We start from the raw sequence: 11,713 nt of genomic DNA, 5'->3' as shown, positions 1-11,713 counted from the left end.
GGCCCCTAATGTTATGTTTTTATAGTTGTAAATCGGTTGATTTGTGGGAGAGAGTGATGTTGGCGACCATCCATTCCGCCATCTTGACCGGAAGTCCACATTCCTTTGTCATATGTATTTTCTTAGGCACGTGTTCATGGAGGCCGCGGCTGCCGCCGGCTTTGGGCCTGTGTGCCTTCCCCAGAGAGTCTTAAAGATTCTGAGGCTGAGAAGTCCAAAGTCCATTTGGTGGTGGTGACAGTGACCCAGGGGTCTCACAAGTTTGTGAGGTTGGGAAGTCCAAAGTCCAGGGTACACATTTGGTGAAGGCCTTGGTAGCAGCAGTGACCCAGGTGTCTCACATAGCAGAAAATGGTGGAGCAGGTGTTGGGAATTTTTAACACATCAAAAATTACTTACTACTAATTTGATCATCTACACCATACTCATTTCATGGGATACCCAATACATTGGGGTTTAAATACACCCTCTGGGCATGTGTGTGATTCTCTTTGTCTCACTTGTTTTGTTCACCTCCTTTCTTAACACTTTCTATTGATTATTTATTTACATGTTAATTCTTTCTTCTTCAAATTTGTAAGGTGTATGCTCTGATTCTGTTTATTAGTTTTCAAGCTAAAAGTTACAATACACTTATTTCACATATTACACATAATTACAGAGTAATTCATGTCTTTGCTCTCTTCCTGGAAAAATAAAAAACTTAAACATTAATTGATTTGCCTATCTTGGCTTATGTGCTATTGAGGATATGCAATGGTAATTCCATCAGTCTGTCTCCAGAAGGAAATACTGTTTTATACAGATAATGTGCAGTTGTGTTAATCCATAGATGCACCCTTCTCTCAGATCCTCATTCCTTCTATCATTGCAGACCATTCACCTGGGATCACTTTCCTTCAGCCTTAAATAGAATCTTTAAAGTGTCATTTTGTTCCAGTTGGTTTTTTCCACTTAATTTCTCGTTTTTGGCTCTCTACTCCTCCCTGTTACACAGAAAGCTACATCCTCTCATACAATGCCAGCTGTGTCCCTGAGACATGATGGTGAAGGTCAAATGGCTTTGGCCTTTTTGGGCACCTGGTCACCATGGCTGCTTTTTAATTCCAGCAAAGTGGATATTGTCACCATCAATGACACCTTTACTGACCTCAGCTACATGGTTTATGTGTTCCAGTATGATTCCACCCATGGCAAGTTCCATGGCACAGTCAAGGCAGAGAATGGGAAGCTTGTCATCAATGGGAAGGCCATAACCATCTTCCAGGAGTGAGATCCTGCCAACAACAACTGGAGTGATGGTTGCTGAATATATTGTGGAGTCCACTGGTGTCTTCACTACCTTAGAGAAGGCTGGGGCTCACTTGAAGGGCAGAGCCAAAAGGGGCATCATCTCTGCTCCTTCTGCTGATGCCCCATGTTCATGATGGGTGTGAACCATGCAACCTACAAACCCCCCACACAGTCATCAGCAATGCCTCCTGCACCACCAAAAGCTTAGCCCCCTTGGCCAAGGTTATCCATGACAACTTTGGCATCATGGAAGGACTCATTACCACAGTCCACAGTCACTGCCACCCAGAAGATCACAAATGGCCCCTCTGGGAAACTGTGGTGTGATGGCCGTGGGGCTTTCCAGAACATCATCTCTGAATCTATTGGTGTTGCCAAGGCTGTAGGCAAGGTCATCTGTCAGATTGGATGGGAAGCTCCCTGGCATGTTCTTCCATGTCCCTACTGCCAATGTGCCAGTTGTGGATCTGACATGCCATCTGGAGAAAGCTGCCAAATATGAAGACATCAAGAAGGTGGTGAAGAAGGGATCAGAGGGCCCCCTCAAGAGCATCCTGGGCTACAATGAGGATCAGGTTGTCTGCAGTGAATTTAACAGTAATGCACACTCTTCCGCCTTTGACACTGGGGCTGGCATTGCCCTCAATGACCACTTTGTCAAGATCATTTCCTGGTATGACAATGAATATGGCTACAGCAAGAGGGTGGTGGACCTTGTGGTCCACCTGACCTCCAAGGAGAAAGAACTCCCAGAACCACCAGCCCTAGCAAGAGCACAAGAGGAAGACAGACCCTCAGCTGCTGGGGAGTCTCTGCCCCAACTCAGTCCTGCAACATACTGAGAATACCTGACCTCCAAGGAGAAAGAACTCCCAGAACCACCAGCCCTAGCAAGAGCACAAGAGGCAGACAGACCCTCAGCTGCTGGGGAGTCTCTGCCCCAACTCAGTCCTGCAACATACTGAGAATGTCCCTTCCTTGGCACAGTTTCCATCCCAGATGCCCTGAAGAAGGGGAGGGGCTTAGGGAGCCCTACCTTGTCATATATCATCAATAAAGTCCCTTGTAAGCAAAATAAATAAATAAATAAATAATTTCTCATTTTTGGCCTCAAATAGTCTTGGATGATACATTTGTTGTGTGTAGAAGTCTGTTGGCAGTTATTTTTTCAACAGTTTCAGTACGTTCCATTGTGTCCCTATTGCAAAACTTTATATTGGATGTGAATGGGAATGATTTATTGTGTGTGTGTGTGTACATACACATAATATATTTTTGTTGCTTCCTTAGCTTTGAGAAACAATATCTGGACATGAGTTGCAGAAGACATCACCCAGAGATCCTAACATTGTAATGCAGTCAGTTAGGATTTTGGTTGTCACATTATCAAGGGCATAAGAGTGTAGAACACAGATGATGGATAATAAAATGGGTATTTGGTAGTCAAATTGATGGATTGTCCTAGAAATTGGCTAGGTGTTCACCAATACTATTTTCTACTTCTGGACATCCAGGAAGACAGCACATCTCACCTTTCCTTACACTTAATTTGAGATCACGCAAATGAATTTTGGCCAATGGAATATGGGCATGAATGACTGTGAAAATATTTCTTCATTTTTTATTCTCATTAGTGTTTCTTCCTGGGGTCATCTCCTTGGACCTCAGTGGTTCTAGTTTTCACCCTCCCTGGGACTTAGTGCTCTCTTGGGAACTGCAGGTTGAGGTGATGAGAACATAGTGTCTTGATGAGGAAGAGGAATAGACCTGGTGACCCTGAGCTGGGATATCAGGCTGGAGCGTCTTATGATCACACTTTTCTACCTGGGTCTGCCTGCCCTGAGAGCCAGAGAGGAAGGCAGTAGGAGTTTGGGTCCTTGTTCCCGTGAATTAGACATAAATTATTACTATGTCATCTCACGAAATACATTACAATATGAGACCATGTTAACTCCACTGTCCACTTAAGCCTATGAGCAATTAGTCTTGATAATTCTACGTTTTGAATCGTATGGTCTGTAATAATGTTTCTTTTGGACAATAGAGCTTCCTGTAGTTTATGAAACCCTCTGCATGATTTGTTTTAAAAAATTAAATGAGCCTAAAGGTACACAGGTGTGCTTTTATGCAAAAATTTTAACAATTACCTACGATGCTATTTGCTGAGTCAGGGAGTGATTGTATTCAAAAATATCACCAGGGACCGCAGAAAGTGGTCTCTGATTTGTCCTCCTATAGCACTATATGTGAGAACCTTGTGGTGAGGATGACTAATAATAATGATAGCCTATATGTATTTACCACTACGTGCCAGGCCCTATGCTAAGCACTTTTCACGTCACTTCCCATGAGATAGATTTTGATATTTTCCTATTTTAGCCATTGGACTTTATTTTTTTCTCATGACTTTTCAAGAGAGTTCCAGTTCTCAAACTTGAGCTAGGGTCCCGCCCTCAGGGTTTCTATGTCAGAAGGTGTAGGTTGGTTATGAGAACTTACATTTTTAATAAGTTCGTAGTGATACTGCCAAACCAGGGATGCAAGATTCGGAATCAGTGAATCAGAGGAACATTTAATGTTTCTACACAAAGACCCCACGAGCGAGGTATATTGATTGTTCAATTTAAATAGTCCGCAAAGCTAAGAGAGGTGAAGCGGCTCTGCAGGGCCTCAGAAGCAGGACGATTAAAGACTGGCCCACCTGCCGGAGACTACTGAAGCGTTGCATTGTCCCAGGTGACCACGAAAATCTGGATGCGTCCCTTTAAGAGGAGCTTTCGCACTCAAATTATTATTTTCCCCATTTCCTCCTCCTCCTGGACTTTCAGCAGTGCCTCTTTGGGGTTGTCCGGGAGAACCGGCAAGGTGCCCATTGCCTGGTAGCATGAAGGGCACAAACTACAATACCCAGAAGTCTGTGCACGGCACACTGGGCTTTGGACCAATGACAGGACAGGAGATGGGCGTTTCCGGCTGCCATATAGGCAGGGGCGGGACTTCTTGGCGTCGCCGCGTGACGTATTTTGCCTGTTCCCGATGTGTCCACACTGGTTGTGAAGGCTTGGAGTCCTCAGCCATCTCTACTACCCACCCGGCTCTTCGGAACCGAGCAAGGAAAGACAGTAGAGAGGAAAGGGCCTTCCTCCGCGTCTTTGTTACGATCCGTGACCCCCGTCGTGGGACAGGCGGCCTCGCGCGGAGGTGTCCGCCGGGGCTGCGCTCGTAAGGAGGCCTTCGCGCTCGCCCTTCGACCTTGTCGCCCCGGAGGTGGCAGCCTGAGTCTTGCGCGCGTTTTTACACGGGAGAGACTGGGCTCCGAGTGCGACAGTCAGGCCGAGGTCATCCCACCCAGTGGAGGTGTGGGATTTCGGCTGAGCCCACACGCCCGCCCTGTTCTACCGGTTCTGACGACCCAGTTCTTCCCGCGGGATCCCATGGCGGCGGCGGCGGCGGCAATGATGGACCGGGCTAAGGTGAATGGAGGGGCCCTCAGCCCTCACCGACCCAGATATAGGGGTTAGTGTGTCCTGAAATGCTTCGCTTTCATTGCTCTCTCCTTGAGTATAAAGACTATGGAAGGCAGTCACTCGCATATATGTGGAGAGAGGTTCCCATTCCCCCTATCAACGGGCTGAGGTGTGGAAGAGTTTCCAAGCACAGGAACCAGCTTATACAAAAGCTTGGAGATGGGAATGAGTTAGGAGAGTTCCGAGGATCACAAATCTCTTATGTCTGGTGAGAAGAGAGAAAGAGGTCAGGCCTGGTATGGTAGCCTGAGGAGCTGGGTCTCTCTTCTGAGGGTGGTGGGAGTCATGGAAGGTTTGGTCAGAGCAGGGAGGTGCTGTGACTCAGTTCTTAAGAGGCTCCCTCTCGCTGCAGAGTGGAGAGATTCGGGGATATGGGTGTGGGCAGGGAGATTAGGATGAAGTCTACTGCTGTAATCCAGGTGAATGTTGATGGTGGGTGGGCCAGAGTAGTGGCAGTGGAGGTTTGAGAAATGTGTAGGTTTTGTATATGTTTTTAAAGTAGTGCTGACCGCTGACTAGATTTTCTGATGAGACAGTGATGTCTTGGGAATTCTTGCCTATCTCTTTTCTGCACTTGAGTCTGGGGGACTTGAAAGGGGATCATTTCTAGCTCAGCATCATGAATCTGGGCCAAGAATTATATGGAGAAATTCTCACTTCTGGCAGCGAATGGGAGAGGACTGCAGGGTATTTTAGGCCCAGAAACAGGCATGTGCAAGCGCTTGTAGGTAATACTGAGTTCGGAGTGCTCAAGGAACTACAGGTCTTAATTATGTCTGTGGGGAACAGAGAGCAGAGGCAGGAGTCGGGCAGGAATGGTAGGCTGAGGAGCTGGGCCTCTATTCTGAGTGTGGTGAAAGCCATGGAAGATTTGGAGCAGAGGATGGAGATGATCTGACTCAGATCTTAACAGGGTCCCTCTGGCTTTCAGATTGAGAACAGACTGAAGGTGTGAGCAAGGAGCCTAGAACTGCAATAGTGTTGATGGTATCTAGCCCAAGGTGTGGCTGTGGAGGTGAGAGAAGTTGGTGAATTTTGTGTCTGTCTTTTAAAGTAGGGTGATTGGAGTTTTTGACGTGAAGGGTGAATGAGAGAAGGAAAGGAGTCATGGATGGTACCAAGGACACCAAGGGTTTTTGTTTTGTTTTGGTTTTGTTTTAACTGATGGAATCATGGAAGTGCCATAAACTGAAATGAAGAAGTTGGTGGCAGGAGTAATTTTTAATGGTTCTATCAGGAGTTAGGCTTTGGTCATGTTTAATTTAAGAAGTCCCATAACAGCAACGTTGAGAGTTCAGATCCCCATACTGGCCAGCTACGTGTTCCCCTATTCCCCCTGCCCACACACACCCAAAAGTCCCAGTGACACTTTAGTTGACACATCAAGTTGGACACACGGGTTTTTAGTTCTGGGGAGGTGTTCTGTTGAAGAAGTTCAAATGTTGGCAGCCACTGTGCGGAGGCCCCCTATTCCCCCTGCCCACACACACCCAAAAGTCCCAGTGACACTTTAGTTGACACATCAAGTTGGACACACGGGTTTTAGTTCTGGGGAGGTGTTCTGTTGAAGAAGTTCAAATGTTGGCAGCCACTGTGCGGAGGAGAGTGGAGTATCTTCAAGTCATGGTGGTGATTCCATTAGAGAACAAGAAAGGTGAATCTGGGGACTGAGAACTGGGTCTGTTGCTTAGGCACCTGGGTGGCAGAGATGAGTGTTATAAAGACAGATGAGCACTTCTGAACACTGTGTGCAGAGTGGCATGGGAGGATGCCATGGAGGTGCATATGGTGAGGGCCAGGAGTTTGTTAGTGGTAGTGGGTTCCCAGAGGTGAGGAAGGTGTGTGGTCCAAAGAATGATGTGCATGTTAAGAGGAATGTGAACTGATGTCCTTAAGGTTCTACTATTGGTGGCTTATGAGAGAACACTGAACAGAAGTTTGTTGGTACCTGGACAACACCAGGAGAATTGGTTGGCAGGAGAATGGGGTGGGACTCTTCATGCCAGCCAGAGTTTAGTCAGCATCTGTCTGCACACTTGCTGGTTATGCTCTGGACTGGAAATAATGATCAGAGGGACCTGAGGAGAGAGGCACTAGTTGTGCCAAGGCCTGGTATCTCCTCTGAGTTGGGAGGCTGAGGAGGAGAGAGAATGGGGTGGGTGTGTGAATGAATAGACTGAGGGGGCTCTGAGGAGAGAAGCTGCCTGTGGGCTTAACTATCCTCATCATGGCAGGGTTGTGTGACCTTTGAGGATGTGTTCGTGTACTTCTCCCGGGAGGAGTGGGAACTCCTTGAGGAAGCTCAGAGATTCCTGTACCGTGATGTGATGCTGGAAAACTTTGCACTTGTGGCCACACTGGGTAAGTCCCCATTTTAGTTATCTATTGCTGCATGGCAAATTACCCCAAAATTTAATGGCTTGAAACAATAAAAAATTTATTATCTTTTAATTTTATTGCTTTAGGAGTCTGGTCACAGCTTATGTGGGTGCTTTTGGCTCAGAATCTCTCATCAGGTTTCAGTCAAGCTGTCAGCCAGAGCTGTGGTCTCATCTGAAAGCCCATCTTAGGAGGAATCCACTTACAAGCTCACTCGTGTTGTTCACAAGATTTAGTTTCTTGTGGCTTGTTGGACTTTGTGCATAAGTTTCTCATTGGGTGTTGGGCAGAGGCCTCTCTCAGTTCCTTGTCATGTCAGCCTTTCTGTAGTGTACCTCATAACATGGAAGCTGACTTCTCTTCTCTGACTTCACTTGACATGGAAGCAAGTGAGCAAGACAGAGTGCCTAGGATGGAAGCTTAGGATTGTAACCAAATCTAGAAAGTGACATTCCATCATTTTTGCCGTATTCTGTCCCTTAGAAATGAGCTGGTCAGTCTAGGTTACTATCAAGGGAAGAGGTTTACGCAAGGGTAAGAGTACCAGGAAGTAGAATACTCTTGGGGGGCCATCTTAGAGGCTGCCTTCCACAGGCCTTCACACCCACTCCAGTGTTCGTATAACTTCGTATAAGGTGTCCTTGGTGGGGTTCGGTTATTCCCCTGTTCCCTACGGGCAGCCCTTTCTGTCCAGCCACATCAGTGACTCTTTTCCTTTCCTTCCTAGGCTCCTAGAGTGGGTGCTATGGTTGCTAGTGTCCTTGGTGGGGTTCGGTTATTCCCCTGTTCCCTACGGGCAGCCCTTTCTGTCTAGCCACATCAGTGACTCTTTTCCTTTCCTTCCTAGGCTCCTAGAGTGGGTGCTATGGTTGCTAGGGCTGGGCTGTGTGCAGTTTTCCCTCCTTTGCTAAGTAGTACCAACATTTGCTGCCCCAAAGCCTTGCAGGAAAGGATTCAGTTTTTCAGTCCGTTCAGTGGATTCTACACAAGCTGGGCATTCACTGCTTGATGACTGTCTTGATCTGTGGCACCTCTGTTTCCCAGGTTCTGCCCCTGTTCTGTAGCTGACATTTCCTGGGGCCTGACTGTGCCAGGAACTTCAGGTACTGGCATGGTCACTGTTTGTGGAAGTCACAGGGTAGTTCTGCCAAATTCTCCATGGAGGATCTTTTTTTAACGTTTTATTTTCTGCTCTGTTGGGTGGATATACCTGCGCTACTCACCCGCCCTTTGTTTTCTTTACAATTTCCATCTTTTGGATCACTTGTAGCTGCCCAGTTAGAGGGGGGGCAGAAAGCCCTGTGTGTCTGACAGGGCAGACATTACTCCAGCCACAATAAGAGAGGGCTAGAGAGGGCCTGGTCTTGTTGAATGGGAGCTGGGGGAGGGTGACATGTTAGGGGTGGGTTCAAATTGAACTTTCAGTCTGTTTTGTGTTCACCATTGTTTTGTCGCCGAGGCCCATAACCATACCTCATCTCTACTTTTCATTCCCCATTCTTGGCCCATTGCCCAGTTGTCATTTCTCTCCTATCTTTTTCCCTTTGTTATTTCCCCACTTATCTGGCCTCCGTGTCTCACTCAATCTCCTCTGCTCCCTCTGCAATGCTGTACAACATAGGTCTACTTTAATGTGTCGTGAGCTGTGCACACTAAATACTCCTTGAGTACCAGCTACTTATGTGGAGTCAGATTTTCCTGGGTCTGGACACACCCTTCTACATAGAGCTCACATTACATCAGCAGCCAAAGCTTTGCTGAAACCCTTTTGCAGAAGAGTGAGTTAGAGACCTCACCTCTGCTCCCAGTCCCATACACCATTGTTAGGTCTTTACCCATGGGTTAGGGTTCCTCCATTTTGTGACCTTTAGAGGCCCAAATGGCCCTTCCTTGCACTGATCCGGCTCTGTCATCCCGCCAACAAGCCAACGGAGTCACACATTTGTATTGGGGCTGCTGTTTCCCACCAAAGTCAACATATACTTCACTGACATTTCTTTGCTTTCAGGTTGTCAGTGTGAAGCAGACAATGAGGAGGCACCTTCTGAGCAGAGCTTTTCTGTAGAAGGACTGTCACATGTCAGGACTTCTGAGTCAGTTCCATTCATTCAGAAAACCCACCCATGTGAGATGTGTGACCCATTCTTAAAAGACATTTTGCCCCTGACTGAACATCAGGGATCATACCCTGTGCAGAAACTGTATGCATGTGGGCCATATGGGAAAGGATTTTCATTCAGTGCAAAATTTTACCAGCACCAGAAGCAACATAGTGGAGTGAATTCCTTCAGGTGGGATGATGGAGGGGCCTCATTTGTGAAGAGCTGTACAGTACACATGTTAGGGAGACCCTTTACATGCAGGGAGGAAGAGATAGACTTGCTGGAGAGCTCCAGAAGAGTCAAGCACCAGACCACTCACAATGGTCACAGAAGGACTGAGGGCATAGAGTCTTTCCCGCGCAGCTCCAATCTCGGGCGACATCAGGGAGTCCATGATGAGCAGATGCTTTTCAACTGCAGTGATGATGTGAAAGCCTTCCTGAACACCTATACTCTTCTTGACAACCATATAACTCATACTGAGGTAAGACCCTTTAGATGCATACCATGTGGAAATGTGTTTAAGGAGAAATCAGCTCTTATTAATCACAGAAAAATTCACAGTGGAGAAACATCTCATGTGTGTAAGGAGTGTGGAAAGGCCTTCATTCACCTGTCCCACCTAAAGATGCACCAGAAATTTCACACTGGAAACAGACGTTACACATGTAGTGAATGTGGGAAGGCCTTCAGCCGCAAAGACACACTTGTTCAACACCAGAGAGTCCACACTGGAGAAAGGTCTTATGACTGCAGTGAATGTGGAAAAGCCTACAGCAGAAGCTCCCACCTTGTTCAGCACCAGAGAATTCACACTGGAGAAAGGCCTTATAAGTGCAGCGAATGTGGGAAAGCCTTCAGCCGTAAAGACACACTCGTTCAGCACCAGAGATTTCATACTGGAGAGAGGCCTTATGAGTGCAGTGAATGTGGGAAATTCTTTAGCCAAAGCTCCCACCTTATTGAGCACTGGAGAATTCACACTGGGGCAAGGCCTTATGAATGCATTGAATGTGGGAAATTTTTTAGCCATAACTCCAGCCTCATTAAACATCGGAGAGTCCACACAGGAGCTAGGTCTTTTGTGTGCAGCAAATGTGGGAAAGCCTTCAGCTGCAAAGACACGCTTGTTCAGCACCAGATAATTCACACTGGAGCAAGGCCTTATGAGTGCAGTGAATGTGGGAAGGCCTTTAGCCGTAAAGACACACTTGTGCAGCATCAGAAAATCCACACTGGAGAAAGACCTTACGAGTGTGGTGAATGTGGAAAATTCTTTAGCCATAGCTCCAATCTTATTGTACACCAGAGAATTCACACTGGGGCAAAGCCTTATGAATGCAATGAATGTGGGAAATGCTTTAGTCACAACTCTAGCCTCATTCTACACCAGAGAGTTCACACCGGAGCAAGGCCTTATGTGTGCAGTGAATGTGGGAAAGCCTACATTAGTAGCTCCCACCTTGTTCAACACAAGAAAGTTCACACTGGAGCAAGACCTTATAAATGCAGTGAATGTGGGAAATTCTTTAGCCGCAACTCTAGCCTCATTTTACACCGGAGGGTACACACCGGAGAAAAGCCTTATGTGTGCAGTGAATGTGGAAAAGCCTACAGCAGAAGCTCCCATCTTGTTCGGCACCAGAAAGTTCACACTGGAGAAAGGCCTCATGAATGCAACAGTTTTGGTGACCCTTTAGCTGCATCTCTTAAACTTGTTTAGCTGCAGAAAATTCACACTAGAGAAAGGTCTTATGAATGCAAAAACTGTGCTCTTTGTTCAACCTAATAGAACTCACACCAGAGAAAAAGCTCTGTGAGTATCCCTTGTGAGAGAACCATCCTCCAGCAAGTGAACATTGTAGATTCATATATCCACCCTGGGGGACTTTCCAATAAGCACCACATACATGGGACGATTTCATGAGGTGTGTTGCACTTTCTGAGCTGTCCAGGGCTCTTGACAGAGTTATGTTACTGCCAGTGCCTGTGGCAGAAGCCATCTTATTCTTACCAGTTGTGTGTGTTAATTGCTCCATTATGCTCAGGAAAGGCAGACCTCTGTGCTCTCCTGTTCCCTACAGGTAATCATGTTGAGGGTCCTCATTTCTTCTCTTATGATTAGGTTCTGAGTGGACGTGATCTAGCTCTGGCCAAAAGGTTCTGAGCTAGGGTCTGCTGGTGATTTCTCGACAAGGTTTTCCTTCTTCGTAGACAGTGCTGACTGTAAACACAATTGCCATGGTTTATTTGTCCTACTGCCAAATCACCCAACTTTGGAACTGCCTGTCCCATGCTGCTCTGGTTTATACAGTGGTAAAGGCCTATTGTGGTACCCTTTACTCTTTGGGGTGCTGTTTACTGTTTAGAGTGGATTGAGAAAAGAATTGGGTTTGGACAACATAAAGGTGG

The 11,713-nt window shown here is 46.7% G+C and overlaps 1 protein-coding gene and 1 pseudogene across 1 annotated transcript; both read left to right on the top strand.

Annotated features, from left to right (window-relative positions):
- The first annotated feature begins 1,089 nt into the window (after positions 1 to 1,089).
- On the top strand, positions 1,090 to 2,135 carry LOC103594781 (annotated as a pseudogene).
- A 2,560-nt stretch (positions 2,136 to 4,695) lies between these two features.
- Positions 4,696 to 11,113, top strand: ZNF304 (zinc finger protein 304). The gene is made up of 3 exons (XM_008578035.1): positions 4,696 to 4,766; positions 7,055 to 7,181; positions 9,208 to 11,113. Exons 1-3 carry the CDS (start codon positions 4,728 to 4,730, stop codon positions 11,022 to 11,024), a joined length of 1,983 nt encoding a protein of 660 aa, XP_008576257.1. The 5' UTR covers positions 4,696 to 4,727; the 3' UTR covers positions 11,025 to 11,113.
- The last annotated feature ends 600 nt before the right edge of the window (positions 11,114 to 11,713 follow it).

Source organism: Galeopterus variegatus, unplaced genomic scaffold, assembly GCF_000696425.1.
Source record: "Galeopterus variegatus unplaced genomic scaffold, G_variegatus-3.0.2 Scaffold1620, whole genome shotgun sequence".
Taxonomy (NCBI): domain Eukaryota; kingdom Metazoa; phylum Chordata; class Mammalia; order Dermoptera; family Cynocephalidae; genus Galeopterus; species Galeopterus variegatus.
This window is presented reverse-complemented; position numbering and strand designations above follow the sequence as displayed.

What these genes read in the sequence shown, in the direction of transcription:
- ZNF304 (XM_008578035.1), top strand. Translation starts at nt 4,728, where the DNA reads ATGGCGGCGGCGGCGGCGGCAATGATGGACCGGGCTAAG. An exon ending in CAATGATGGACCGGGCTAAG is followed by an intron (nt 4,767 to 7,054) that starts GTGAATGGAGGG and finishes TCATCATGGCAG; the next exon opens with GGTTGTGTGACCTTTGAGGA. An exon ending in TGCACTTGTGGCCACACTGG is followed by an intron (nt 7,182 to 9,207) that starts GTAAGTCCCCAT and finishes CTTTGCTTTCAG; the next exon opens with GTTGTCAGTGTGAAGCAGAC.